The sequence below is a fragment of the Anabrus simplex genome, chromosome 1 (genome assembly GCF_040414725.1).
Source record: "Anabrus simplex isolate iqAnaSimp1 chromosome 1, ASM4041472v1, whole genome shotgun sequence".
In the NCBI taxonomy this organism is placed as follows: domain Eukaryota; kingdom Metazoa; phylum Arthropoda; class Insecta; order Orthoptera; family Tettigoniidae; genus Anabrus; species Anabrus simplex.
The window spans coordinates 984,897,273-984,913,121 of NC_090265.1; the positions used below are offsets into that span (position 1 = coordinate 984,897,273).

General features: G+C 37.6%; 1 protein-coding gene across 1 annotated transcript in view; it reads right to left on the reverse strand.

The window, feature by feature from the left end:
- Positions 1-15,849, reverse strand: part of Mcm5 (Minichromosome maintenance 5) — a 216,612-nt gene that overhangs the window by 14,073 nt on the left and 186,690 nt on the right. The window contains exons 13-14 of the mRNA XM_067136830.2: positions 10,283-10,425; positions 6,193-6,320 (exon numbers count right to left, since the gene is read on the reverse strand). Coding sequence (XP_066992931.2) covers positions 6,193-6,320; positions 10,283-10,425 — 271 coding nt within the window. The remainder of the gene's footprint in view (positions 1-6,192; positions 6,321-10,282; positions 10,426-15,849) is intronic.

Genomic DNA, 15,849 nt, shown 5'->3' on the forward strand with positions numbered 1-15,849 from the left:
GCATTTTTACCTGGATATAAGGGCTTGTTATTACCAGGGAACGGATTTATATGTAAATACATATCTCTTTAGGAAGCTATAATTAATTATATTTTGCATAATCGTTAACGAATCATGACGTGTGGAGTTGAAAAATGGAGTATTCATTTTCCATATTTTTCCATATTTGGAGTTTAGCACATATGTTCCATATTCTTTGTCATTAAAATCAATGTAGTCCATATTTTGGCTAAAAAGTAGTAAATTATATTAAATTAGCAGTCCTCTCAATAATGGAGAAATAAATAAAAAAATCTATATTCGAAAAATTAATATCTTAACTGGTGTGTAGATCATTATCATGCCTCTCCACGTCTGGGCTGATAAAATAAGCCGATAAGCAGTGCGAAGAAAGAGAGAGGTTGAGCCCGGAAGTGGTGGAGATCAGCCGGTCAGTATGTGACTATCTGAATCACACTTACAGCACTGATAAGCTGCATTACATAACATCGACTGTGTCTGTGCCATAATTTCATAACTAGGGAAATCTCATTCATTGACAATGTGCTAGTGGTTTCCGGATTAGTTCGTAATTCGGGCATTCCCTTTGATTGCTTCATAACTCCATCTAGTTCACTACCAATCATTCACAGTTTGAATTAGCAGCGAGATGGATCATAGTGTTCTTGTACGTTCAGTGTGTGCAGTTGTATACCGATATTCACTGAAGACATTAACGTTGTTACAATATGCCTAACGTAGCTCAGTCAAGCAGTTTAAAATTGAAAAGTTACGTATCAGAATTTAAAGAAGATGGTTTATCAACTGACAGTAAGATATTATTTTGTAATTTGTGTCATTGTACCGTGACATCTACTCAAAGTTTCCTTGTGTAACAGCACGTTTCAACCAGTGAACACCAGGCTAACAAACGAGATTCCAAACAGAGACAGTTGTTTCTGACACAACCAGCAACTTCCAGTGTAACGTCCGAGTTCAACACCGATCTCTGCCGTGCTCTCATCTCTGCTGACATACCTCTCTTCAAACTGAATAATCAGTGCTTCAGAGAATTCCTTGAGAAATATACTAAACGATCCATCCCGGATGAGTTAACGTTCAGAAAAACATACTGTTCAGCCATATACGATGAAACTGTTCGGAAGATAAGGCAAGAGATTAAAGACTGTTCAATTTGGGTTTCCATTGATCAGACAACAGACAAAGAAGGCAGGCTAACTGGCAACGTAATAATTGGTTTGTTAAGCGAAGATTATTGTAAACGGATTCTCTTACACTGTGATGTTCTAGAAAAGTGCGATAACAAAACTATAGCAAAACTGTTTAATGAGGCTATGGGTATCCTCTGGCCATAGGGCGTTAAGTATAATAAAGTATTACTTTTTATTAGCGATGCCACACCTTATATGATAACAGCCGGAGAAGCATTATGTGTTGTATATCCTAAGATGACTCATTTAACATGTGTAGCACATGCCTTTCATCATGTGACAGAAGTGGTAAGAGACAGTTACCCCAAAGCAGATTTATTGATTTCCTCAGTGAAGAAAGTTTTTTTCAAAGCTCACAGAAGAGTTCAACTTTTGAATGAAATGTACCCAGAGATTCCATTGCCGCCTAAGCTGCTTCTAACTAGGTGGGGTAAGTGGGTGCAAGCGGTTGAATATTATGTTGAATATATGGACTATATTAAGAACGTTCTGCATGCCATGGACTCTGAAGATGCAGCCTCAACTGAAGCCGCAAAAACAGTTGTCTGTGATACAAGTGTGAGAAATGACTTGTTACATTCAGCATAATTTTTCATGCATCACAAAAACACTGAAAAGGCTCCAAAACTTGCATCTCTCACTTTCTGAAAGTTGTGAAATTGTGAATGAAATGAAATGGCGTATGGCTTTTAGTGCCGGGAGTGTCCGAGGACAAGTTCGGCTCGCCAGATGCAGGTCTTCTGATATGACGCCCGTAGGCGACCTGCACGTCATGAGGATGAAATGATGATTAAGACAACACATACACCCAGCCCCCGGGCCAGCGAAATTAACCAATTAAGGTTAAAATTCCCGACCCTGCCGGGAATCGAACCTGGGACCCCTGTGGCCAAAGGCCAGCACGCTAACCATTTAGCCATAGAGCCGGACAAATTGTGAATAAAACTGTGGAACAACTAAATCGTGGTACAGGTAAAGTTGCAGATGTAGCAAACATGAAGATGGCCACTGTACTTTCAAAGAACCCTGGATATGAAGAAATGACAAAGGTTGCTGCAATGCTGTGTGGAGATTTTAAGTGTAAAATTAACATTGGATTTAACCCCAGCAGATATTTTGAAGCTAAATTATGCCCCCATTACCTCTTCCGATGTTGAACGCAGTTTCAGTCAGTATAAATCTGTCCTTAGAGATAATAGGAGAAGATTCACTTTCCAGCACTTAAAAGAACATTTTGTAATCCAATGTTTTGGTAAAATATATTAAAATGAGAAGTGCAACATTATGTTGCATGTAGATCTACTTTGTTTAGCTTCTCTGAACTTCGATATTAAATAGAAATTAATGTTATATGTGTAATTTTAAGTCCACATATAATTCCATATTTCAATAAAAATAACTAAATATATATGTACATATTTCAATAATTATAAGCACATATAAATCCGTTCTCTGGTTATTACCTTTAATTGAGGAGCTATCTAACCGTGAGGTGGTGACCCCGGTCTAGAGAGCCAGGAATAACGGCCGAGAGCATTCGTCACACTGACCATGCGTCATCTCGTAATCTGCAGGCCTTCGGGTTGAGCAGCGTTCGCTTGGCAGGCAAAGGCCCATTGGGGCTGTAGTTTGGTTTGGGAGTGTTTGTAAGATTATAATTATACACATCTCATTTTTGTGATGTTTAGCCAAATTGTTGATGGTTTTCAGTCATTCCCAGATTTTCCATTTTCCCATATTGTAAGTTTTATTTCCATGGTTCGTCCAAAAACGGAGAACTGAGGTTCTACTGTAATATGTGGAGTGTCAACTTTAAAGGATGGTATCATTTCAGTTTTCTCAAAAGATATTTTCAACCCAACCTTCGCTGCTAATCTTTCTAGTTCCTCTACTTGAAATTTTGCTTCTTCTATACTATTTGCTAATAGCGCCAAATCATCAAAAAATGCAAGACAATTTAGATACCTTACTCCATTCACGCATAATTTTTTCCAGCACAAAATTAAACATCAATGGGGATAATCTATCTTCCTGTTGAAAACCTGTATGAATTTCAAATGATTCAGAGATTTCATTTCTGAACATAACTTTAGACTTTGTCTTTCTCAGAGTGACAGCAATAAGGTTAACAAGTTTCTGATGTAGACCAAATTCAGTAAGGATATGTAGTAATGATTCACGATGGATAGTATCATAAGCCTTTTGAAAATCAACAAAAGTTACCACTAAATTTTTGCTCCTAATGTGCTGATGTTTTATGGTCCATTTGAGACTGATAATTTGATCTGGACAACTAGGTCCTGGACAAAAACTACCCTGATATTCTCCCAATTCACTATCAAGCTGGTCATGGATTCTGGAATACAGGACCTTAGAGAAAATTTTATAGGTGATATATAGCAAAGAAATTCCCCGATAGTTACTAGGATCTGATATATCACCTTTTTTTTTTACGGATTGGGTGTATAATTGCAACATTCCATTCTTCAGGCAATTTTTCCGTATTCCAAATGTTAACGAGATGTTTATGTAGGTTCTAAATAGTCTGTATATTCGCATTCTTCCAGAGTTCTGCTATTAGTTGATTTTCTCCTACTACTTTAACATTTTTCAGTGAATCAATAGCTGCACTTACTTCATTGTAAACCGGTAGTATGGCCTTCTCCAAAGGTGTTTTATTTCTGGGAAATAGATCAAATTTTAAATATTTTTCATGGTCATCGCTATTAAGTAATCTTTTGAAGTATTCAGCCAAAATTATTGCATTGTCATAATCATTATGGACCACCTTTCCGTTCTTATCTTTCATCAGAGGAGTAGCGGGAGTATAACTTTTTTTGGTATTGTTTAAATGTCCTATAGTAGTCTCCTGTTTTATTTCAATTGAAAGCTTCATCAATGGATTTTAATATTTCCTTCTGATAATTTCTTTTAACTCTCCTGATTTCTTTAGCCGTTAATTGTCTAGCATTGATCAGCTCTTCTTCAGAGCTTTCTGTTTTTTATGTTGTTGATCATTCAACCAGGCTTTAAGCTGATGTAGTATTGCTGTATCACACACTTCATTCCACCAAGCATGTTTTTTCATTTTTTAATGGGAGCAACTTTTGCTGCTATGGCTTTTAGTTTGTTAATAGTGGTTAAAGCTATCACTTGAAAGTGTTGTGGATTTCTCAAGGTATGTTTGATTATTAATGACTGAACTAGGATCATACAATCTTTTCCTATTAAAGTTATGCAGTTTATTTTTCATTTTAGGAGTTGATTTAAATTTAATCTTGGAGATGTAATGGTCAGAATCAACACTGACACCACGCAGAACCTTAAACATTATAAATTTCTTTATGAAATTTACGATCCATGGCCACACGATCTATCTGGAATTCACCGAATTTAACATTTCCAAGTCATTAATTTATGCAGTTTTCTTTTAAACCTTGTTGTTTCTAAAATTAGTCCATGGTTAATACAAAATTCAATTAGCCATTTGCCATTCTTGTTTGTTAATTTATGTGCTGGCCGTTGTCCCACCACAACACGAAATTTTCTCTCACGTCCAATCTTTGCATTAAAATTCCAAGAAGAATTTTAGTGTGTATCAGGTACATTCGTTACTAATTGGTCAAGTTCATCCCAAAATTGATCTGTTGCCTCTTTGCCAGTTCTGTTCTTTTCATTTGTTGGAGCATGAACATTTATCAATGTATAGATCTTGTTTTCCACTTTAATCGTTAATAATGCCACTCCTGATGAATTTGAGGAAAAATCAATAATGGAATCTAGAATTCTATTGTGTGCCAAGAAACCAATTCCAAATTGAGGGACGTTCTTTATGACTCTTTCACCTGGAGGTCCTTTATAGAGACGATACCCTCCTAATTCAATTGGGTTCTGGTCAGTATTAAGTATTTCTTGAAGAACTGTGATCACAATCTTATGTCGATTCAAAATATCTATTAGATGTTTCAACTTACCAACCTTCATCAATGAACTCATATTTAATGTTGCCAAATACGAAAACTTTCCTGGTTTATTGAACTTACATTCTTAGTTCAATTAATCTGCATGATTGATCATTATGTCTCTGGGCGCTCTGACTCGCCACAATCCTCTATCTGACACCACACTGTATCCGAATGCTGTCTTTGTTTGGAAGATTATATGATGGTTTCTTTCAATAGAGGACTTCCCATATTAGGTTGACCGTCTGATAAATGATCAAGAGTCTGACCGTGGTCAGGATTTGCAATTCCAGATGTGATCTGGAAAGGTGATAAATGAAATATAACATGATGAAATGTGTTTGCCTCAAGACGTTCTCTAGCATTGAGCCAACCTCGAGTTACAATTCTAAATGTTATTTAGAAAGGTGAAGATGAGAGATAAAGGATGATTTTATGAAACTGTGAAGAAGGCTATCTGCTTTATTTCATCCTAGTTGTTCAGGACTGGGAGTAGGAATTTCCTCCATACCCTGCAAACGTTATGGTTTTCCCGCCAATACTCGGGTAGCTGATTGCAGTGGTTTCACACTGGGCTATGGGGTCGCCACATCCCTACGCCATTATTTAGAATTACATTCAGCAATTATCTTTTGAGGCTAAGAAAAACAAAACACGGTTATTATCGCCATACAGACAGTGCAAAATCGTTGCTTCCACTGTAATGAACTTCAGCACTATGCAGAAAAGAGCCACTGGGCACCCCCAGGAATTAACCAGGTACTGTTTTTCAACAAAGGGTGAATAAATCACAATAGGGTGAATAAACCACAATATACTTTGTTAAAAGTGCCTTGTTACAAATGCTTAACTAAATACTAATATAGCCTGTATTCTGTCTTAATTTTTTCTCACTTATGGTTATATAAATATACTGGGTGGGAAAAATAAAACTGGCCTGGAAAATACTTACAATAGGACTGATCTGGGATTGACCCCTGTACTACAGAACATGTTATACTGAACACATTAATAACTACCTGTCTTAAGAAGTCCTGTACAATGGTATGCTCTGACACTTGAGACCCAATAGCAAATCTTCTTTTAAGCTGTTTCTCAATCCTATTCAGCATTTCATGATCTTGCTCTGTAGTGAAGCCTTCAGCTCCTGTGCAAAGAAAACATGTTATTGGTCATCTCAGGGTTCAGCTGACATCAGTAGTCTAGTAAATAGAAGAGCATGTAATGTTATAAATTCTCATCATAGTAAAAATGCCTAGCAAGTCGTGATCCTATGAATTGGATCCATTAATCTTTAATTCCTTAGTTAGGCTAGTGGTCTCTATTACAGAAACTGATGCTGATTACTGCTTTAGGGGGCCAACACACCTACACTACTGTCAAAAGGTTAACTCACCTTAAGAAAACTTCAATTCCTCTTATTTATTATGCAGGAGATTAGTAATACAAATGACATATATTTGAAACCAAAATGCAAACACAGATATCCATTATACACGAACTGACAAACTATAAAGCAATTTATGCTTGAAATAATGGAAAATGACACCATTTCTAAATACACTGTACAAATGCTGTGCGCCCTTTTCACAATGATTGCTGCTCGACAAATATGTGGTAAGTTTTTCCATTGTCTCTGTGGTTATAGTTCCCCGACCCTTGCAAAAGGCATTGTCAGAGATCTTCACAGCTGTCGACAGAATACTGTTTTGCTTTACGGTCGAATTCATCCCAGAACAACTAGATGGGTGATAGACCAGGTAACTGATCATTACTTCTTGCACAGCTCTGACATGTATTTTGCATAGTCGTTCTGCTGCAGAACACACCATCTTCCAATAAGTTGAATATCATATGGTACTGCATTGCTCGACGGAATGCAATGGTACCACTCCTTCCTCAAGATACCTTCCACTCTCGCCATGTCTCCCACCTCACTGTTACCGAAACAACCCATAACCATAATGGCACAACCCCCGTTTTACAGTTGATCTTCGTCAGCCTTCTAGCATTCTTTCTCTTGAACAATGAAGGACATACTGACGACGATTTGACCCAAACTTCTCACAGTCCACAGCACACATTTTTGCTGGTCAGTGGTGCAATCCTTACGTTGTCTAGCCCACTGAAATCTCTGAAATTTACATCAGTGTGATAAAAGAGGTTTGTTGGCAGATACGCATCCACACAACCCAACAACATGTAAACAATATTTTACAGTAAACACTGACACTGGTTGTTCTCTAGTTCTGATGATTTTGGCGCAATGTCCGCAGCTGTAAGCCTTCTGTTATGCATCTTTAATATCACAATGTGTTTATCTTCAGCAGCAAAAGTTCTAGGACATCCATTATGTACTCTATATTTGTGAGTGCATGTCTCTTATCTTCCCTACAAAGCAGAGCAAATGCCAAATTCGGAAATTCCTAATTTTGCAGCAACCTGCCGGTTTGTCCAACCAACAGTCTCGTAGGCACATGCCATAGTACACTTTTCTTAATTTACACTAGCTTTTTCTCCCATTTCTACAGTAGTCTCTATCCTGCAAACAATTGGAACAGTACTAAAGAGAAGTCAGTGTTGGAAAACAGCCTAAACGAACAGACACATTTCAAAACGGAGGGACAGTAGTTTGCATTATAGCTAACAATAGATTATTTCAACAATGAGGACAACAGAGTCTCTTAAGGTTCATAAATAGCAATATAATAGAATCTGATTGACATCTGGTAAACACAGCCTGAAGATTACCACAATTATCACTCAGGATAATAGAGCGTCATGACTTATCAGTGATAGACTCACCCAGTGTAAGATGCTCTATCATCGCCAGGTGGGAAATTACACGCAGTCTTCCTACTATACAAAGGCCTAGTTAGTAAGCTGGAAAATCTGGTAAGAGGAGAACTGCCAAGCCAGACTAATAAGGAACATACTCAGCAGGAACTATGTGGAAATCTGCGACAATGTAACAAGATCCAAACCCGCACAGCAGACAACAGGAGACCTATAAGAGCACCCAATGAGCCTCATTCTATTTATTGTGGTTACAGCAGATGTTGTCAGAGCAATACCAGAAAATGTAAAGCTGTACATGCATGAGATGACATGATGTTGGTCTCAAATATCCAAGATCTTCAGGAAGCCTCCACAAAAATGATGAAGGGGTAGAAGGAAACAGACTGCCCCTGACTGAGACTAAGACAGTAATGGTGTCTTTTAGAAAAGGCGGTAAACGTGGAATTATTCACTTAAAAAGTAGGCCCCTGTTGTCTGTCTCACACTTCAGGTATCTAGGGATCATGTTACAAGCACCAGGGAATGTCATCACAATCCATGTGCAGGAAAGAGCAAATGCTGCTATAAGAGTGATAATGCCATAAAGCATGTTAAAACCCTCTCATAGCAAAATGAGATCCGACTCTTTCACGTAAAATTTGCCCCAGTGAATTCATACGAGCTAGAGAACACATGGCCAGATATGAAGTGTAGACATCTTGCAGAGCTAGACATTCTTAAGAGTTCTTTGCTTGTCAAAATTCACATCTTCTCACTTAGCCTATGCCTTAACAAGAGAACTCCCTTTCGTTGAGAAATCAATCTGCTTCTCCCATCTACACCAGGATACAATGAAATAATGAACATTATGAGCAAAAGGCAGAAGGAAATATGGAGAGACTTCTTCAGCATGGACGCAATGATATCATGGGAATGGATGCAGGCATTCTAATACTTGCTACAAGAGTTGACCTGAATCTCAGTGCATGATTTTCACCACAAGGTGACTAGGAACAAGAGTTTTAACAAACCAGACTTTCAGAGCATATGAAGGTTATGTAAAATACAATGTGGAGTCGCCTGCACAATTCTGTAAGGAAGATTGATCTCAAAATGTCCACTGCACATTTGTGCGCTATCCCCATTATTAACATGAAACATTCTCTGGATACCTACATAATACCTTGTAGCGGACCGAAGTGAACGGCCTAAATATGGCTACACATAAGCTCATATTCTTTGGACATTCCTATTTGCTATTGTGTATGTTCTTTGTTTCATCTTTGTAGATTTTGGTTCTTGATCTTTGTTAAATAGTACACATTGTCTTAGCATTGATTAAAAGCTACTCACAAAAACACTTTTCTGCATTTATGGATTTTAACATTTAACATTATTATAACCTAAATAATAATTCAATATCATATTTTAGTGTGTAACAGATTAAAACAGACAAATACCTGCAGCAGGAAATAAATCTCAATTAAGTATCAGTTTCAAGAATACATCTTTCATACCAGGAATAAAGAGGCATCAAAAGTAGCTGCATTTCAGGACATGTTTGAAGTTTTAACAATAGAGACAGTATTAACTGTAGAGGGTTTGAAATGAATAGCCTACATCAAGATATTTCAGAAATTTTTTTCTTTCATGTTTTAATAATCGTTTTCTTCTGCTAACTGTACAGAATTAAATCAGTAACATGTACTACGAGAACCCGATATAACACGACTTTTACTTCCTGGCATGAAAGACATACAGAATTTCAAAGGTGAGTTTAAAATTTTTGACGCCAGTGTAGGTCTTCAGCCTTGGTGTATATTAATGATTGTGTAATGCTTTTAATGTTCTTCTGAAAATGAAAGCACTTCATATTTTTTAATTACTGAAAAGTTGCTCAAGAAAAACCAGCAAATTTTGCAGAAAGGAAAATATGAAAAGTATTAAACAATGGCAACAACACAAAAGGTTTAAAATTTAGGGTGATTTAATACAGATTTTACAACACACCAGTCATGAAAATATAAAGAATACATGGAACCTGAAAAAAAAAAAAAAAAAAAAAAAAAAGTTAGTAGAAATTCTTAAAGCAGGAGCACTTTTTAACTATTTTCCAATTCCAGTATTTCTGATTACAGTATTTAGTTACACAAATTTACTCAACAGAAATTCTTCCAGCAGGAGCAGATCTTAACTATTTTAAGTACGTAATAGAAGTTGATGGAACAGTTAGTCACTGTTTGATTCCAAATGATCTAGTTACATAAATGTGCTCAGTAAAAAAACACTGTTTTATATATTGTATATCCAACATGGAATTTGTGAACTGACCTGCTAAACTTCCAGACATAGCTGCATCCAATGTCGACACTTGAAATAAGCGCAATGCCTCAGTTACATGTGCTTCTGTAGCAAATGGTTGGAGTTGCATTTTAGCAAGAGATTCTGCAATTCGAATGATGGCTTCCAATTGTCTGTAAAGCGAGCACAAAATGTTTCTACAGTACAGTATTTAGAAAGAAAAATCCTCCACTTCTCTCTAAATTTACATTCCTTTTGAATAATGTTGTTTACTGCAATTTACAAAGGAGGATTCAGAAATACCATATATACACGAATAATCCCTGCCATCGAATAACCCCTGCACCCTAAAAAGGAGACATTTTTAATATTATTTTTTTGGGTGTGTTTGTGTTTTTATATTGAAAATAGTAAATTGTAAAATTACGTAGCAATTCGTTGAATCGTATCACCGACTGAATGGTCAGCACTGAGGGCTTTGTTTCAGTGGTCCTGGGTATGAATCCTGGCCGGGTTGGAGATTTTGATCATTTTTATCACATATGATTAATTTCTCTAGTTCGGGGTCTGTGTGTTTGTCCCAACACTGCCATTTTCATATACAACACACAACACACCACACAAGAAACCACTACAGAAACATGCAATAGTGAATACAGCCCTCCACACAAAGTTGGCATCAGGAAAAGTATCTGTCGGTACAACAGGACCAAACTCACATGTGCTGACATACTGTAGTTCACACCCCCTATCATACAAGGCTGTGGAAAAAGCGATAGAAGATTATTTTCTCATGCCATAAGCTCGAGTGACATTTCGAACTACACTGGCGTCCGGTCTGCATTACCAATTTGCAAGAGTACATACATATTTTTCTAGTGCAAAGCAATAACAAATATGTGGAAATTCACTATCTTTACAACTGCCTGAGAGATGTTGTGCAATGTTTGTTTCTAGCAAGAACTAAAGTTCTAGAGTTCAAAAGTATGCGAGACATCCATGGCTAGACTTCCATCCCGTAATTTAGCTTTCAGCCGACACATTTTTCTCGTGGCCGTGCATCCAAACTGCCTCTTTTTAAGTCACATGTTTGCATATCCCGTTTATGATTTCTGGAAACATTGCTTTTTGTCCCCAAAATGCATGATGGTTTTTGATCTTTGGAAACACCACTTCCTGTCTGCAAAATGGATGGTTTTTGATATCTGGAAACACATTTTGTCTGAAAAATATATGCTGTTATTGTTTGGTGGAGGTTATTGTTTTAAAAGGGAGTACAACAAGCTTTATTTCTCCTACAATCACCATTACCATAACTCTTGTCCTCATCGTACTTTCTTCCCACAACAAGATTACAGTTTCCTCTGCCTCTTCAACGATGTGGAGCTTTCCTACAGCCACAAACGACCTATAATGAGAGGTTACACCTGCCATCCTAAACATGTGTTTCTACTTAAACTCAAGTCTTTGCTGAGATGAGCTGAGCAGTATAGGAGTGCAACAGGGCAATGGCACAGCCAGGTCAAGTTGATCAAGACATAGTGCAAATTAGGAGTTGAATAAGACTGATAGAACTGTTGATGGCGGCAACTAAAGTGGCTACTCTATTAGTCATCACAGGCGTCAAGATGAACCCAGGCCCATTGACATGGGAGGGCATGGAGAAAATCAAGGAAGTTATGCACGATGTTTCTCAGGCTGACCAGAACAAAGAAATGTTTGAGCTGCAGTATCAGCAAATTAACGATAAGAAGGGCAGCATAACCAAAGAACTAAGAGAAATAAACAAAAAGACAAAGAAGAAAAAGGGATACTAAATCAGAGGACAAAGGCGCTAAAAGAACAAGTTCAGGTACTTCAACGGTAAGATAGCAGAATGGAGAAGGAGAAGAGAAGAAATATTATTTACGGCCTGGGGCAAATGGAAGGAGAGTCCACGATGGAATTGATAAACTCAGTCTTAAAGCTAATGAGAGTGAATTTAGGCATTGACTGTACTGAAAGGGATATAAATAATTTGTATAGGATGGGAAAGAACAGGGGAAGAAGACCTGTTAGAATTACGTTTATATATTTACTAATAACAAGCCGAATTTTGAATAGTGCAAGGAACTTTAAGGGCAGCAAGGTTTGGATAAAAACGGATATGGACAGAAAAGGCCTCCACGAGCATAGAGTTCTACAATTCCATTAACAATAAGCAAGAAAGTCTAATCTACGGGCATTTATAAGAGTAAACTGCTTGCATGTGAAAGGAGATACCTGGGCGAGAATGCGGATGGTCAGTGATCTAGGCGATATGTTCAAAGAACGAAGTGTAAGCAGTTTGGGTTATCAGCGGAAGTGCATGGTACAGGAGTGATGACACAAGGGATTCCAGAGTCTATGTCCAGTGCTGGTGTTGATAACCCTGGACAGGTGATTCAACGGTCTACGTCAGATCTTCTAGTGGAGTCAAATAACAGGGGGAGGAACGACGACATGAGCTGGGTGTCAACAGCGGGGCAGCGTGGAGTAGCTGAGGATACTTTCCGGTGTAAGTCAGTGAGTCTAAAAGACTTTTTTCAGAAGAAGTGGATGGGTTCAGGTAGTAGAGTAAAAATCACAGAAGAACTATCTGAGAAGGACGTTATTTGCTCTCCTGAAGGGAGTATAATGAAAGTGGAAAGATCTAGAATGACCAGAAGTCAGGGAGTTTAGTGGAACACAGAAGTAAGAAATAACTATAGAGTAAATACTGTGTTAATATTGAAGGAATATGGAACAAAATAGGTAACGAAGGCTTTAAAGAACTATTGGAAGAAATGGACATCCTTGGACTTGTAGAAACTTGGTCTGATTACAAGAAAGACCTAAAGATAGAAAGGTGTATTGTATGGAGTAAATATGGATCAAGGAGATCCTATAAAGGAAGGATATCGGACAGAATTTTGGTGGTAGTCAAAGACAACTTAGAGAATACAACTTTTAGAATCTGAGTATAATGAATTAATCTGGATAAGAATATTAGATAGAGTCAACTGGAGGAATGAAATATGTATTTCTTTTATATATAATCCACCTGTGAGCTCCCCATTTGTGCAGAATTAATTTTTTGAGACTATAGTAGCAGAAATTAGACGAATGAGAAGTAGGTATGATCAGGCAAGCATTATAATTATGGGAGATCTTAACGCGAAGATAGGGGACAAGAAGCCAGTTTACAGTCAACATGAGGACAAGGTACAGTAGTTAATAGAAATAGCCAGGATAAAGAAGGTAACAGAAATGGAGAAAAGCTACTAGAATTATGCGCGGTAGAGGAGCTATATATATTGAATGGATGGTGGTTCGGAGATGGAAAACTAACCTATATAGTAGAAAATGGGGGAAGTACAATTGACCTAAATGTATGCTGTAGGGATAGTCTGCAAGTTATCAAAGAGATACACATTAGGGATTGGGCGGAGGCAAACCATATGCCAGTATCTATAAAATTAATGATTCAAGATATAAGAGTGCAGGAGATCATTTATGATAGTGTAAAGGAGAGGAAGATACCTAGGTATCGTTGGAGAGAAAGATTAGCGAATAAATTCAGAGAGTACTTCAATGGAGAGAAGTTTGAAATGTTGAAAACTCTGGAGGAATTCATGAATATGTACCCAGGTATGAAAATAATACAGGATAAATTAACCAAAAGAGAAGGTAGGGGAATGATATGGCGGCTGATGGGAGTGTATAAAAATAAGGCATTTACAAAAGTTGCAAATACATGTTTATTGTGTGAGAAGGAGTTAGGAAGTACACATTTCTTGAGACAGTGTGAAAGTACAAGAGCATTACGGGTTAAATACTTGGAAACAGAAAAGATAAATAAATCGGGAAGAGAATTTGAATATTATACTCTTGTCACATTAATGAACAGGGAATGGAGAAGGCCAGGGAAACTATTGAAATTATTGATAATTGTAAAAAGCTTGAAGGAGAAAAAAAAAGGAATGGTACATGCTGTTGAAGAAGCTGAAAACAGTGAAATCAGCACGAGTACACATGGTTAAAATTATATTAATTTCATTCATAGGTTGTTCTGCCATCTGGCAGGTCCAGTCATGGCTGTGACCTCCATATCTCTCGATCTTGTGCCCTTTTCTTCACTGCTGCATAATCTTCCTTTCTTTTTCTAATGCTGTCTAATAACTGGTATCGTCTCCTTCCCCTTCCTCGTTTTCCTTTTATCAACCCTTCAATTGCTATTCGTAGTAAAGTGTTGTGTCTTAGATTATGCCCTATCCAATTTTTCTTCCTATTTTGGATTACGGACATCATGCTCCTCTCTTCTCCCACTCTCTTCAGAACTTCCTCATTTGATATTTTATCTTCCCCCTTTACTCCTTCAATTCTTCGCCAAATCCACATCTCAAATGCCTCTATTCTTCTCTGTTCTTCCTTCCTTAATGTCCATCTTTCAGCGCCATACGTATACGTAACACCTTGCAAGTCTCTTCCTCAGATCTTTCTCTAGCGGGCCACAAAGCAGTTTTTTCTTCTTGTTAAAAATACAGAAATGCATGCTAATGTTTCAGGATGGACCAAGTCTCACCTCTCCTGCCTCGAAACCCCGAAGTTGGAAGAGGGAGACTCCAAATTCATAATTTACCCGTACACTAAATACTGAGTAGAAGAAACCATACGGAGAATTATTAATCTCTGAAGTATCATCTTTGTATGGGGTAAAAATAACAAAGTTTCATAACCATTTATGTATATAACACTACTTTTGACCCCCAGGTATGGAACATTATAGAATTGAAGTCAGTAATACGTAAGGGCGACAATAATTATAATTTTAGTGTCATGTTCCGCTTTTATGTTTGTTCAGTTTTTTATGTCCTTTACGTATTGTTTATTTTCTAATTAGTAGTATTTCACTTCATTGATATGTACTCCGTATTGTATTCCTTCTACAGTGGAACTTCAATTCTCCGTTTTGGAGGGATCACGGAAAAAAGGTACAACATGGGAAAATGGAAAAACCGGGAATGAATGAACCATCAACAATTTGGCTAAACATCACAAAAATGAAATATGTATACTTATAATCTTATGAACACCCCCCTAAACCAAAACAAACTACAGCCCCAATGGGCCTTCCACCTACCAAGCGACTACTGCTCAGTCCGAAGGCCTGCAGATAACGAGGTGATGCATGGTCAGTGTGACGAATCCTCTTTAGACCGGGGTCGCCATCTCACCATCTCAATTAGCTCCTCAATTAAAGGTAATCCAGCCCCCGTATCCAGGTAAAAATGCCTGACCTGGCCGGGAATCGAACCCGGGTCCTCCGGGTGAGAGGCAGGCAAGTTAGACCGCGGGGGTGGCTTCAAACCTTAATTACTGGTATGCGACTTAAAAATCTCAAAACTTTACATTCAGTTTTACCAGGGAAACTTCATCAGTTTCCCCTGAAAACTTCTTTCAATTCAGCAACTTTGATCAGCCAAACTCGTCAAAAAATCTAATACCTATAACGCCAAGCCAAAAAACAATCAACCACAATTAGTTTTTAATTCTCTAATCTAATAAAATAAAGCACATTGGATACAAAAGTGCCCAAC